General features: G+C 35.0%; 2 protein-coding genes across 2 annotated transcripts in view; both read right to left on the reverse strand.

Annotated features, from left to right (window-relative positions):
* LOC147864729 (putative serine/threonine-protein kinase PBL6) overlaps nt 1–15,359 on the reverse strand; it is a 45,250-nt gene that overhangs the window by 17,780 nt on the left and 12,111 nt on the right. The window lies entirely within an intron of this gene.
* LOC147864730 (uncharacterized) lies at nt 2,864–13,971 on the reverse strand. The gene is made up of 19 exons (XM_087318868.1): nt 13,768–13,971; nt 13,556–13,691; nt 12,857–13,003; nt 12,639–12,710; nt 12,330–12,399; nt 9,148–9,218; nt 8,948–9,019; nt 8,305–8,379; nt 7,878–7,952; nt 7,330–7,386; nt 6,877–6,962; nt 6,188–6,337; nt 5,799–6,088; nt 5,462–5,513; nt 5,101–5,189; nt 4,535–4,680; nt 4,165–4,309; nt 3,506–3,655; nt 2,864–3,344 (listed from the first exon to the last, which is right to left on the reverse strand). Exons 1-19 carry the CDS (start codon nt 13,853–13,855, stop codon nt 3,168–3,170), a joined length of 2,148 nt encoding a protein of 715 aa, XP_087174994.1. The 5' UTR covers nt 13,856–13,971; the 3' UTR covers nt 2,864–3,167.

Here is a 15,359-nt window from a genome sequence, read left to right on the forward strand (position 1 = left end):
TTCTTATATGTGTAATCCCTTTTCTTATGTTTTTACCATATGCACTTACACTTATTGAACTCTGGTTATTTTTTTATGTGTGTAATGATTCCCTTTTCTTGTGGTTAATACCATATGTGCTTAACACTCATGCCTAGGAATTAGTGAACTTCTCAGTGAGGTTAGCATTGCGAAGTGAGGTTGTGGGCAAGAGTTCACTACATTAGGGTAAGTGAGCTTAGAGGCTCAAGAGTGATTAACAACTCTCTACCATCAATAGGGTATACAATAGTCCACACCCTTGGGCAATAATACTAACATAGAGGCAAAACTCCACCAATACAAATATGCATGCTTGGTGCAAACACCTTGAGCAAACACAAATTTTTATTTCCTCATTTCTCCTTCTAGCAACAACCTATTGTAAACTTGCCATTTATTTACTTTTCTTCTTTTGCACATGCTACATCAAACAATGGTTTTGAAAGTTCTACAACAATTTATAGAACAATAAAAATAAATTACAATTTGAGTACTAAATATCCTTAGGCTCTCAAAATAATTTTGGGTATTTGCTAGAATACCCTTATGTTCTCAAAAACAAAAACAAGAATACCACATAAGGGGCATCTTGGTAATGTTTTTGAAAAGCCTCGGATATATCAAGTAAATATGCAAAATATTAGGCATATTTCATAAACTTTTTTGCTGGTGCTTTACAAGGTCTAGATGGAGACAAATTAAAATATGGATTGATGGGAATCAAACGAACTTAATAAAGTTACCTCTACACATGCTTTGAGCACCCACTAGGCGTGCATTGCATATTGTGGTTTATCACAATAACAACATAACCTTTACAAAATATTTATAATTTCACCTTTATACTTTCTTTTTTTCCAATAATATAACATTTATGCCCATTTCACACTTGTGAGGGTATAAATATAGTTGATAGATATTACCTTTATACCCCATTACAATCTTAGTCTATCTATCTATCTTTATCACCCTACCTCTAAAAGTAGTTCCGTCCTCAATGTGCCCTAGTTGCAGTATCAAAGATGAGATGTATGACATATACTTAACATCACCTTGGACATAATGTGTGCACAACTCCCAAGTGCACTAAGGGAGGCTTCACTATGGTTGTTGGCAGGGAGTAGGTATCAATTTAGGTGTTAGAAACTAGAAGTAGTTCTAAAAAAGTAAGGTTTGGTCATGGTTTTGATTAATATGGTGGTATGTATTTAGCCTTTCACGAGCCTAAGACATTTTCACATTCAACATCTCTATTCATACTAGTGATTTAATGCACAAGGCAAAGGATTTCTTAGATCTTGACTAGCATTTCCTCAAGATGTTTGTCATTGGCTAGTTGGTCTTGTTAGGTATAATCAATGATCAACCCGAAGTTGTAAATCTATCCCCATATGTGCTCTTAGAGTGCACATTTTGTGATAGCGCCCCAAATGAGGAGCAGCTAGTGTGTAACTCGACCATATGGGTCGATAAGGCGTTAATCTAGGAAACTGTAGATGTGTAGAACACAATGTATTTAGGAAAGAGCAAAATAGGTAATAGGATTGGCTAATCAAGTTAACTAGAATATTTTGTGGGCAAGTTACGATATACTTAGTCTTGAAGTATGTGCCATTGATTTCAAGATAAGTACTATCTAGCACTAGCCTATATCTAGGGAGTTGGGTCATTAAATGACAAGTCTGTTGACAAAAAAGGAATATCTCCACTACTCTTAACTAACTTTGCACATTTAATGTTATACTCAAACCAAACATAGAACACAACCCACTTTCTTACACAATGGTTGGATTGATAATCAATCCCCACTAAGAATGTAGTGAGTTGGTCCATATCCTATCTAAGCTCTAAGGTGTGAGCACATGGGTAAACTATCATTGTGAGCTACTCTCATATATAATAGAAGTTTTGTTTTCATATATCCATCTCTATAATTGTAACTCTATATACCTATCTAATCGATTCTCAATCTTTTTAACAAGTCTCACTAGAGATTAATCTCTATGTTCAAGGCGAGTTCAAGTGCATAGGGTGCCAAAAGTCAAATCTAGTCAACCCTTCCCAAGGGAGGGATAGGTGAATGTACTAGATCATATCATCGCATGATTCTCATATAGGTCTATATTTTTAAGATTGTTATTAGTCTTTTTGTGGTTTGGTGGTATTGAGGTGGACCGTTGTGTGTGTGTGTGTGTGTGTGTGTGTGTGTCAACACAAGATTCACCACAAGATAAATTACCACAATGGATTCCTTTAACAAAAATCACCAATTCATTTAACCTCAAGGCTCCAGCACTAGGCGTGCTTCAACCTCCATACTTGGTTAGGATGAGGGAAACATGGGTAGCATGCAGTGCCTAATGTGGCATTGATCAAGGTCGAAGATGCGGTTCATTGTCGTTCAAGGGTATTGTCTTTCAATCAAATTATATGAATTAAATTTGAATTTAGAAATGGTACATAAGTGAATTTTCCATATATGAAGCAACCAAGACACATTCAAGTTCACGTGGTTAATAACTAAAGACCTCATTGTGACAAAGTTGGAAGCAAAACTACAAAGAGTTCCCTTTATGTGATGTGGGACACAATGTAAAAGAACATGCAATGATTGAGGATCAAATCCTTTTTGCAACATGAAGGGGACCACAAACACGATGAATTTACGCATGCCTTTGTTCATTAGAACAATGACTAATGCATCAGATAATATATATGTTTATATAAATGTCTTTGACTCCAAATGATTTTAGAATGATGATTTGGTTCGCCAAGTTGAAAACACATTGTAAAAAAATGTGTATCATGTATCAGTTCTCACGATATGCGTATCGGCGAGGAAAAACACAAAATATGACTCGATGATCCTGGTTTCTAAGCAACTTATGGAAGCCCCGACAGCACGCAATGTGTTATTTCATAACAAAAATCAGTCTATAGTCAACCAAAGGCTTATGCCATGGGTCGTTTGAGATTCCACTTACAATCATGATGTATGGTATATATTCATGTACATACATACATATGACATACATACGTACATACACAAACACAAACACACATACATACATACATACATACATACATACAATACATACATATATGATATATACATACATACGTGCATGCATGCATGACCATCGACATCAACGCGGATCCACTTCCAAACCATATGTATTTTTTATGTCATTCAGGCTGTTTGTTGTTGGATCTTGTCCCTTTTCAGGAGGAAGAGAAGTGTGCTCTGGAGGAGGTAGTATCATCGTGTGCTCTGGAGGAGGTTGCAGCCTGCTCAGGATCTGCTCCAAACTTGCTGCTACAGCCTGGTATCAATAACTCTCCCACACAGAGTTTGGTTAGTAAGTTAGCCCGTTCTTTCTATGCATTCATGTAGGCATGTAAGCATGTATAATTGCATATATGTGTAAATATGTAAAGATATGCGTGTGTGTGTGTGTGTGTGTGTGTGTGCATGGATGCTCACCTGCATTTTCGGTCTATCGTTTTTGTCATATCTCGTGCATTGTACCGCAATCTCAATCACTTCTCTATATTCATCAAGAGGGTACTTGGATCCAAGTCTAGGATCAATTATGGCCCTTACATCCCCATTCAAATTGAGCTGTTTGTTGACCTGATCAACATTGGCAGGGTTTATATACATACAACCTGTGCTCTCATCCTTCATAAGTCTTGTATATATGTCCCTCACCCTTTAGTCAATCGCTAATTGTTGCATCTATACAGTTAGTATTTGCCTTTGGTTCTAACATGGCTCAATTATTAGTTGTCTTCTATGCGTGAATTCGGCATTGAACGTGAAGTAGGTCACAAATATGGGCTTAACAAGGTTTTACTTACCATGAGATAAGTTCTAGCTTCAATTACCATTAGAAGTGAAGACAGTAATGCCTATATAATCTGAATTGTTCAAACTTCTGTACCTGAGATATTCATGTTTCTACCACTTATTCAAATGCTGTTATACCTCCCATGAGTTCTCTATTCTAGACTGAATTGACGTACTTTATGCATATGCTCACAACAACACTATCAGAAATGTGTAATATCCTGAATTCTATTGATTATTTTTGAGAAAACAAATTAAGAAAGAGCAGAAAGTTTAAGAGACAAGCTAATTACCCAGCCGACAAGGTTATAATCCTCTGTACGTCTGTGATCAATGGCAAGTTGACCTGTGAGCAACTCAAGTAAAACTACTCCATAGCCATACACATCACTTGCGGTGGTTAATTGTCGACGTAGGAAGTACTCTGGATCCAGATATCTGTAAGATAAAAATATAATGGCATTCACATCAATCTCCCTTTTTATTGAAGCTACAAGGATCTATCATAATTTTACAGTAATGTCCCTTGGTCATGATATTTTGTTGTAGTCTATAGAAAATCATTGCGTGTCTCTTGTTTTTTGAGGTCATGGAAATGATGACATTTGCTTACTGTTTTTGGTGTTCTACTAAATGACAATATTACAGTGTAGTAATACTTACCCAGCAGTGCCTGCAGGTCTTGTTGATACATGTGTATCCAGTTCAGGATTAGCCTTGGATATGCCAAAATCTGCTACTTTGGCGATCATATTGCCATCAAGCAGAATGTTGCTAGGCTTCACATCTCTATGGATAACAGGAGGATCCTGAATAGATCATGTGCGATACATCATCCATCACACATAAGTCACATACACACATCTCTATTTTTTTTGAAGGATATATATTCTTTTACTTGCAATTTCAATGTTATGTAAACAGAGAACATATTATTTACATAGGATTTGAGTCAATGAAGATATACCCATTAGGCATACAGTGTGGATATCTAAAATAAACTATAGTAATCCATTAAAAGATGCGATAGTTCCATCATTCATGTAATGTGTCTAACTATGGTTTAAACACAAATGGCCTGTAGATGGATATATAAAGGACTAGATGTTACCTACAATATATGCCTAATACGGCTATATCTCTAGAATAGTAGAATCCTATATAATACCCTTAATGTGTTCATATAAAATTCAAGTCCTACACATATATAATAGGGGAGAGTAACTTACAGCAAAAGTGTGAAGATATTCCAAGCCTTGAGCAACGCAAAGTGCTATCTCAAGCCTTCTATACCAGTTCAAAGTTGATGCATCCTTATCTGTCAAATGCCATCATGTTTAGCACCAAGTAAGATTCATTTATAGTATTACCAAAAAATACCCAAACACGTAACTCTTGAGGTATCTGAAACAATTCAAACAAATGTAGATTTAGAAGCAAAAAATATTCAATTTGGGGGGGCATATCAGATATTTCAAATTTCAGTAAGGAGATTCATTATTATAATAAAAGGTTCAATTCAAGTGTGCTGTGTTTGAAAATTTTCCCTTCATTTATCTATAATTGTAGAAAAAGGATACATGTTTTTACCGAAGAGATGACGATGCAAATTCCCATTCTTCATATATTCATAGACAAGGATCTACAATAATGCCAATGTTGAAAACAAATAAGTTTCTTGCTTGAAATAAAATTTTAATTCTAGCTCAAGATTTGTGATATATGTTGTCAAGAGCCTAGAGGCAATATACACAAGGTGCGGATGCATGAGGTTTGAGAAAATTTGTGCCCATTTGGTCTTTTGGTTAGTTGCATTATAAATAGCTTTCTTTATGTGATTTCCATGCAAATGAGATATGATTCAACCACTATGCTTACTTGGTACATATCAATGGGGTAGAAAAGTGGAAAATACAAAGAAAAGAACCTGCTCATTTTTGTCATCACAAAATCCATCAAGCTGGACTAGATGGCGATGATGTAACCGATTAAGCAACATAATCTCATTTCGAAACTCTTTTATACCTTGAAAACTCATGTCAGATGCCCTTTTAATTGCAACTTGCTTATTATCATCGAGTTGTGCTAAGTACACTTTTCCAAAACCACCTTCCCCTATTTCACAGTCCTTGCTAAATGATTTTGTGGCTTTCATAATCTCTTTGTAAGTAAACCTTCTGACACCAGGGGGAACTTCCCAATCACCGTTGTCTTGGTCTATTTAAAAAACCACATGTTGAATAGGAACATATAAGTTACGTACACAATTTGGATATATTTTGCTCTTTGAAAACTTATAGGATTTGTTTGTCACACCATTGCTAAGTCTCCTATGATGCTTTCTTGTGGAAAACGGCCTGAACCACCAGACTAACCCAAGGATTCCACATAAAATCACCAGCACTCCAATCACAGGGCCAATGATTACTCCTTTAGGAAATGCTTTAGCAGGAACTGTTTTTTTTTCTGTAAAAGAAGCTCAAGATTTAGGTTCTTTTAAATCATTAACAATTTGATACACTTAATGAAGAAGAATGATGGGTATCTGCTAGACATGGAGTTTCTTCAACAATCATTGAGGAAATGTTGCTGGTTGCCAGACATTGAGTTACGTCCAAAATTAGAACGACAAAGTATCTCGATCTCTTCTTTCCTGGCTTGAATGGATGTAGATATGTTTTCATGTGTAAGAATATTTTCATAGTGAAAATACATCCAGACAAGCAATCTTGTGGAGACGATATTCTTAAGAAGAGGGATTTTTTGACAAGCCTCTTGAAATGCATTAACATTACTTTATCTATCTTGTCATTACTTGCTTGTGGGCTCTTTTTTGCTTGTGTGCATGTGGAGAGAGGATCCTAGATGCTTATAACATGTAAAGAATAAAGGTCCTAGATATTATAATTGAAAAGGATTATGTTAAAACCTGAAATCTACATATAAAGTTACATCAAATCAAATTTGAAATGATTGATCCGGTGTGTAAAAAGTTGGTGGCTTACCCGCAAAAAACTCTTCGCAGCTTCTATTGTCATTGCATACTTTCGAGTGAGTGTTTTCGTCTGAATCGAAGCAGTTTCCAGTCCATCTGGATGGTTGAATGAACGCAGAAATGAGGATTTTATGTTATGCCTCTCACGCCATTTTTTCAAACATGAGCAACGATCTTGTTGAAAAACTACCCAAGTACGAAATGCCCCTCAATTCCTAGTTCCCAAAAGAGAACTTTTATGATGAAATATCAAAATGAAGGAAATTTTGGAACCATATGGGGATTTTTTATGCTTGTAGTCTGTCATTACGTGCTCAAAGAGATTAATTTGCTTGATGAAACAACCAAAATGAAGTCTGCATTTTTTGGCTAGTTCGAATTAAGACCACCTCTATCCATAGGGTCTAGGAGGGATGTATAAAGGCCCTCTTAGGGTAAGGCGATAGCATTGTGCATAACTTACTTGCTATTTTTAGGGGAAGCTGGGATTGTTCCTTGCAGATAGTTGCATTTAAAATCCCTGCGATACACATACAGAAAGCTTTTGTTTTTCTACGAGAATTGGTGTTAAAAAGCCATATATGTACATATATGTATATCATATATCATACGTGTACATGTACGTGTATGTGTATGTGTATGTGTACGTGTATGTGTATGTGTACGTGTACGTGTACGTGTATGTGTATGTGTACGTGTACGTGTACGTGTATGTGTATGTGTATGTGTATGTGTATGTGTATGTGTATGTGTATGTGTATGTGTATGTGTATGTGTATGTGTATGTGTATGTGTATGTGTATGTGTATGTGTATGTGTATGTGTATGTGTATGTGTATGTGTATGTGTATGTGTATGTGTATCTATATCAGTATCTGTATATGTATGTTGTGTATATGTATATGTTCATGTGTATACAATGTACATGCATACATATGTGCGTGAGCATATATATGTAATAATGTATGTACATATGTACATACATACATACAGTTTTCGCAAGGGCCTTACACATCGTCCGCAGTTATTTGAAACACTTCTATCCAAGATGGAAGGGTGCCTTCGAGCTCATTTGTATTCATGTTCCTGTGGTTATCAATAAATTATAAGATACATATTTTTGTCTCCTTTTTCTTTATCATAATCAATAAATATTTTTTTATGCATATAGTTTCTTCAAAGTTTGTCATGCTTTCACTTGCTCTAGGATCAAATTCCTCTCACATGATACATCATTTCCATAAAGGAGTGCCTCCATATGCTTAACAAATATAACAATTTTAAATTGCATTTGTATGACATTAAAAACATTATAGAAAATAGAGAAGCATACATATATCAAGTGATCCAATGGTTCACCAAAAGGAATAAAATCTACCTTAGCAATATCAAGGGAAGAGATAAAATGTTATTGAGCAAGGTTTTTGTGGATACATACAGCCTTTGTAGTTTAGTGAAGTTAACTCCCCACGTTGATGGTATAGTCCCAGTGAGGTTACTAGTATGCAAATTCCTAGTGAGAAGAAGAAGACATCAATATCTTATTATCCTTCAAGATATGTTTTAAGTTTCAAATTTGTGTTATTTAAAAGATTCTCATTCATGGTATCTTTTTCAAAATGCATCATTTCATTATCAGTCATTATAGGCTTTGACACTTTGTGTGATATTTGATCAAAATAATGCTTAATTATGAGCTAAATTTTGAAGATGCACTCAAGCCTATTTGTCTCAAAAGATGTCCTTTTCTCAAAGTACTATCATGATTCATAAGAATGCAAGGTGTATGCTTCTTGAAAGCATTATGCAATGAAGACAATTATCCTCTCGTGGAACTACAGTTACTCATGCTCTTGTAGTAACAATGTGAAGATGTCTTGGATGCAGATATCATATTTACATGTCTTCTTTTAACTTACAAGCACTTCAAATAATGTTAATGTCTTGTAAGCAATCACTACGTTTCCATGTCTTCGTCTAACCAGTATTTCTAATAATGGCTTGTATACACTCAAATCGCTTAAGGGTAGACCATGAAATCCTAGAATTTTTCATTGCACATCATAAAGTTGTTCACTTACAAGTATGTCAAGTTGACCCATACACCCCATTCTGGTGCTAGTGTCGTTTTAAGATTATTCCCCCAAGCAGTTCTATATAACAGCATCAACAAACATCCGGTTCTTATAAACATATTTAACTATACAATCATATATATTTATGCATGTTATGAAACTTAATATGAAAAAATAAACAAAATAGGCATCAAATATGTGCTTACAAAACAATCAAGTGAATAAGAGATGGAAGACTTTTGGGCAAGGATGTGAGTGAGTTATTTCCAAGCCACCTGTAGATGTAAGAAGGGAAAAGAAGCACATGAATACAATCTTCATCTCAAACTCTTTTATTATAATCACCTCTCTATTACACCATACATTTTTTTTCCCATTTACTAGATTTCATTGTGGAATATAAGGGTTGAACACGTGATCTTTTGGTCTCCATCAAATACCCTTACCAATTGAGCTTATTCTCTACATTTATAAGATTTACATAATCTAACCTCTAACCTAATCTTCGCAAGTGTGTAATGTTTGCTTAATCATTGTGTTCTTATACTCATTAATTATCCTTGCCCTCTACCTTTTTTTATAAGGTTTACTTAGCATAATATCTTCAACCTAATCCTTGTACTTAGTTTCCTACCAACGACACACCATGAACAATGAAGAAAGACATGGCTCTTAACACCCATGAAGATGGACCAAATCAATGGAGGACTCCAAAAAGATAGGTTTAAGGAAAAGCATAGGTTGGGCATAGACGACACCCAAAATGGATGTTCCACCACATGTCAAAGGGGGGAAAGGTGATCTCTTACACCATTTGATTATGCAAGACTTCAATCGTATGACAAATTATATAGAAAGAGTTGTTAAAGACAAAATGCAAAAGGAGGTAGAGAAGGGAAAAATAGAGATGCATGCCTCCTAAAGATTTAATTATTGGAAGGCATACAAAAAAACATCACTAGTTTTGTAAATAAGTCAAGCTTAGAGCTAAATGAAGAGGTGGTGAAATACCTAAAGGATCAAATATCCCCAAACCAAGTCAAACTAGTTATTCAAGTCAATTTACAAAAAGGACAAGAGGTAGCAAAAAATGTACTCCACACTAAAGATAATGTCAGGAAGGAAATGCAAACATTGACCGAGATGACCAAAGATGCCAAAGCTCAAGCCAAACATGCTCAAAAGGAAATTAAAACAAACTCTCCCTTTGAGTAGTGAAAAACAAAAAAGAATTTTGGAAGAAAAAGAAAGAAAGAAAGAAAAGCAAAAAAGAATATCAATAAATAAGATAGAAATGATTATCTCTACGTTAGAAAAAGAAACCAAAAGGAAAGCTCGTCCATTACAAGGACGAGTTGTTAGTTGGGTTGAGAAATGAAGGCATAAGAAGCCTTCAAGAATCTCATAACACAAATAAAGGCATTAGATATTCCATTTGCTTTGACACGCGGAGCAAGAAGAGAAAAGTCTTGGCCCGAAACCTTGATCATCCATTTTAGAGATAGGGAAAACAAAAAAGTGATCCTATAAAAGAGGATACTCAAGGGTGACAATATATTTAGATGACAAGCTCACTACGTATAGAGATGTCATGCCACGAGTGCTCGACAAAAGAAAGCAAGGCAATGACCAAGCAAAGTCCTTATAATTAGATAGAAGAAACATGCATCCCAATCTTAAGAATCTATTGGACTTCGTACCTCCAATGCTACCATATGAGGATACACTAAAGACTCCTTGTAGTGTGTGTGTGTGTGTGTGCGCGCGCGCGCACGCAGAGAGAGAGAGAGAGAGAGAGAGAGAGAGCCTAACCTTACAATAGGGTATAAAGGGAATATCTATAAAGCTTAAGTGTGAAAGGAACATATATGTTATATGATTAAGCAAGGAAGAGTTATAAAGGTGAAATTATAATTTATAAGCCTTGTGTAGGGGTTTTTCCTCATTACATTCCCTTAAGCTAAGGCATCATCATCTCTTGCTCTCTCTAATCAATTTTTATAAGTATAATTTTATAATCCTTTTATGTAATTGCTTCAAGTGTGGACTTGCAAGAGCTAAGCCATATTACAAAATTTATCTCCTTGTTGCTCACCTATTGAGTGCTTGGATTGTGGTAAATTCTGACATGAGTTAAGTATCTTCTTAAACTCGTTTGAATGATTAGGTCATAGAGAAGGATTAGAGGTTGGTTTGATTGTTAATCTACACATTAGCAGCTTGCAAGTGATTGGTACTTAACAAAAAGGTAGACATATGTTCCTACACATCGATCTCAAGGTGGTTCTCAAGAAGAATACTCGAGTAAGATATAGCTTTTTGCAAAAACACCAAAAGGCGTTATAGATTATGTGTATCCTATGAGACCTTACACACAAATATGTGGAATTGCAATGGTTGGATAGAGGCCAAGTATTTTGAAGTTACCTTTAAGAACATAGTCATTTTTATGTATACAAAGGCCCATCAATGAATTGCTACTAAACTTCTTGACTTACAAGGATATAGATGGGAGTCCATATATTGTCCCCAACCACAAATACCAACAAGCACTAGGGGTTGTAAGGAGTAGCTATATTGTACAAAAAGGAGCTCCACGATATAGTACATGTTACACATAATGAGTTACATGTGTTATTTTTGGGATACGAGTCAAAAGAAGTGATCTTAGATAACTACACATTGCAAATTGCAGCAACTTTCCACTTGGCTATTAATGAGAAGAAACCCACTAGTCAACTAGCCTCACCTCAGTTGTGGCATAAATATATATAGAAGTAGAATAAGCTATCGCCAACCAACCTACACTCCCCCTCCCAAATGGTGACTATGTGGGAATAAAAGAGATTTTGGTAGATCATGTTCACCATGAAGTCATATGAAATCGGATCTTGATTCTACATAAAATCTTCGTATTAGTTGCTATCAAAGACATTTGCTTGTTATCCATTCTTTATGAATTGGTTATTTCAAAGGGTGGCCTAAGGTCACCCCCCTTACATGAAATGAGAGTCCTATGACACCTTGCTCCCCTAGTTAATGCACATCTTTAATAGAGCCTATGTGTGAAAGCTCATATATTTATATAGTTATCTACTATTAGGCTAATTTCAATAGATGGTAGGTTCGTACATTTATAGTCTTTCACATTTTGCTACATAAGGTCTTGGGTTCAAATGTTTATATACTTTTCCGCCCACATCTTTGTTACACTATACATTGGTTCTACTAACTAACTCTCTCATGGTCTCCATTACAAAACGAGATAGAGCATTATTCTCTTCTTTTTTTGTAAAGCATAATTCTCTCTCACACACACCCACACACTCTCTCTCTCATATATAGAGTTTAATTGAAAGAAGTAATGAGAGCAATTTATTGGGCTCAGTTCTTGTAGTTTTGTTAAGGTAGATATCTCTTCTGGAATTGGACCTTGGAACTTATTGTTGTCCATGCGCCTGGAAAAATTGCAAACCTTTAGTATGTTAAATCTCTTTATTTTGCTCATTTTAAAAGGCATAACTTTGTGAAATCGTTCATGTCTTTATAGTTTGACATTCATGTATTGTATAATCAAGTAATGATCACGCACAATATTTGGTAGCTTGATATCTGTATGATTGTGAACGCAATATCCAATTGTACATGTAGAAAGCAAGATAAATTATAAACAAGGGTCTAATAAAAAGAAACTTACAATTCAACAAGTTCTTTTAAACTTAGTATCTCGTTTGGAAATTCTTCGCTGAATACATTGGAAGTTAAATTCCTACAATATAATCCCAATGTAAGACATATTATTAGAGTAGTGAGGTACATATATTTGTGAAAAACAATGGCAATTTTGTTCTACTCCTCATACAATGATTGCATGTGATGAGCAAGTAATTGGTATAACAAAAAGTGAGATCATACAAGTCATGTAATTGTGTCAACATAGATATCGATGTAGGCAAAGGACTTGTTAGGAGATTATTTGATAGATCCAACGATATTAACTCCGTAAGACTTGCGAACGAATCACTCGGTAATGTCCCTTGTAGACCAAGACTTGACATATTCCTAAATTTGTTTTAAAGAAAGGTTAGTCATCAAAATCGTGTTTAGAGCATAACTGGAAGATAATTAGCAAATTAATCACCAATAAAACACCATGGTTACTACATACAAGGAATAATTACCAAATGGTGATATATTCCTATATTTGTTTAAAAAAAAGGTTAGTCATCAAAATCATATTTAGAGCATAACTAGAAGATAATTAGCAAATTAATTAGCCATAATACACCATGGTTACTACATACAAGGAATAACTACCAGATGGTGACATATTCTTAAATTTGTTTTATAAAAAGGTTAGTCATCAAAATCATATTTAGAGCATAACTAGAAGATCATTAGTAAATTAACCAGCAATAATACACCATGGTTACTACATGCAAGGAATAATTATCATTAAGAGGGCATAATGAGCATTAGTAAACCACAATTAACACGACTAGAAAATGCTTAGCATTACCAAACCATAGTCAGTATGAATAGGACATAATCAGCATCAGTTGAACATAATTAGCATTGATTTAGAGGGGCGATGGATAGTTAAGGAGCAATTACAGCGATATAACACGATTAGAGCTGGGGGAGCATGTGACCCCTGTCCAATTACAAGGATTCGATGCGGAACTATTCCAATATATTATATTTGAAGCTGAACCCCCAACAGCGTTTTTAATGCTCAGGAGTGCTTGAACTGTAATTGATGTATTTTTAAGATTGATTGGCACATTTGTTAATAAACAAATTTGGTATTTAAAAACTTGTATTACCTTCACTGTTTTGAGCTCTGACATGGAATTGGGGAAGAAGAAGAAGAAGAAGGAATGAGAAACACACAGAAATTGGTATGATCTTCATCAAGTGGTGATGGCATTCAACAAGAGGCAGGGGTTTTGGGTGCAGGGTTAGACTTGGAGCATCACTTAAACATCATTTGGACATATATTTCCAAAGACAGATCTATCTAATAAATAATAGTCCAGAGCACTTTACTTTTTCATGTTATAAAAGGTATGTCCAATCATGGAGATAGAATCAGGTTCATACATGTTTTTTTGCAAAATGTTTTGTAGTTCCTGTAATTATGCTATGTTAAAACTGGTTCATGTTGCCTTTTATATGGGTTAAATGCACAAAGTAAGGTTACATTTGCCTAATCCAAGTACAATTATATTATCTTTTGCAAGTCCTGCTCATAATTCTCTTAGGATTACAAACATCATGTACCTCTAGATTGTCCACTTCGGTAAATTATACCATTACGTTAATCGAGATTGCAACCTTGAGCACAAGATGATCGTAAGGAAGCATCAAATTCGATGTGTGTGAACTATGCCATGTTATTTTTTCAAATGTGAGTTTTTTTGGGGGGGGGGGGGGATGTTTTGAACATTTGATAAGTAGTGTGGATAGGTGTAACCTGCATTGAAAATATGTCAAACATTAGATTCTTGTGTGTTTTATGACATATTGCTGAGCTCCTAATAGGTGAACCATTAGTGTCTTGTGTGTTTTATGACATATTGCTAAGGTGTTAATAGGTGAGCCATTAGTGTCTTGTGTGTTTATGACATATTCTTGTGTGTTAATAGTCGGAAGTCTATGGTCTCAGGGTAAGACCTGGAAATAAGGAAACTTATCTTCATTCTAACTACGGAGAAGGCATTGGAAATGTTTAATGTAGATTTAACTTCTCAAAACTCACTCATTAAGTAAATCTTTCACTATGATCCAAATCCCTAATTACTTGAATTGTTCATATGTGCCACATAATTGAAAATATACTACTCCGTTAAACTCCAATCATAATTTTAAAAATGAAACGACTTAGTCCATCAAACTTGTTAGTATGTCAACAACAATGGACTTGATGAAATAGCTTTTGTAGTCACATCAGGTTTGTTCTTATATACCTATGAGAGTAGAAGAGGCTTTATCATAAAGTCGACACTCTGTTTTGTTTTCCATATGGTGGTGATATTATATAAAGGAAAGCATCACTCCACTAATGTAGACCAACCATGTCTATGTATGGAGTGTATCGTAGCACTTGACTTTTGCAACATCGAGACAAAATAAAATGTCATATACATAGTAGAATAGTGATAGAATTTATTTATTTATTCAAAACAAATCATCCTTCCATTAGTTATAAAGAAAGGTCATAACGGTTACATCATACAAAGTATTTTTCCCCCAGCCCGCCTTGTGTAGACAACAGTTGAGGAAACAAATCTATGTACTCCAACATAGAGAAAACAGTCCAACAATTACAATCTATTCCCTAGACACATTGCAAGGTATCCATATTCATAGGCAACAACAAAAGTAGCTCTATTCGGAAACAAACCGTCTCAGGTCA

This window comes from Azolla caroliniana, unplaced genomic scaffold (genome assembly GCF_043228905.1).
Source record: "Azolla caroliniana isolate FFs.n. ecotype wild unplaced genomic scaffold, voAzoCaro1.0.p SCAF_4, whole genome shotgun sequence".
NCBI lineage: Eukaryota > Viridiplantae > Streptophyta > Polypodiopsida > Salviniales > Salviniaceae > Azolla > Azolla caroliniana.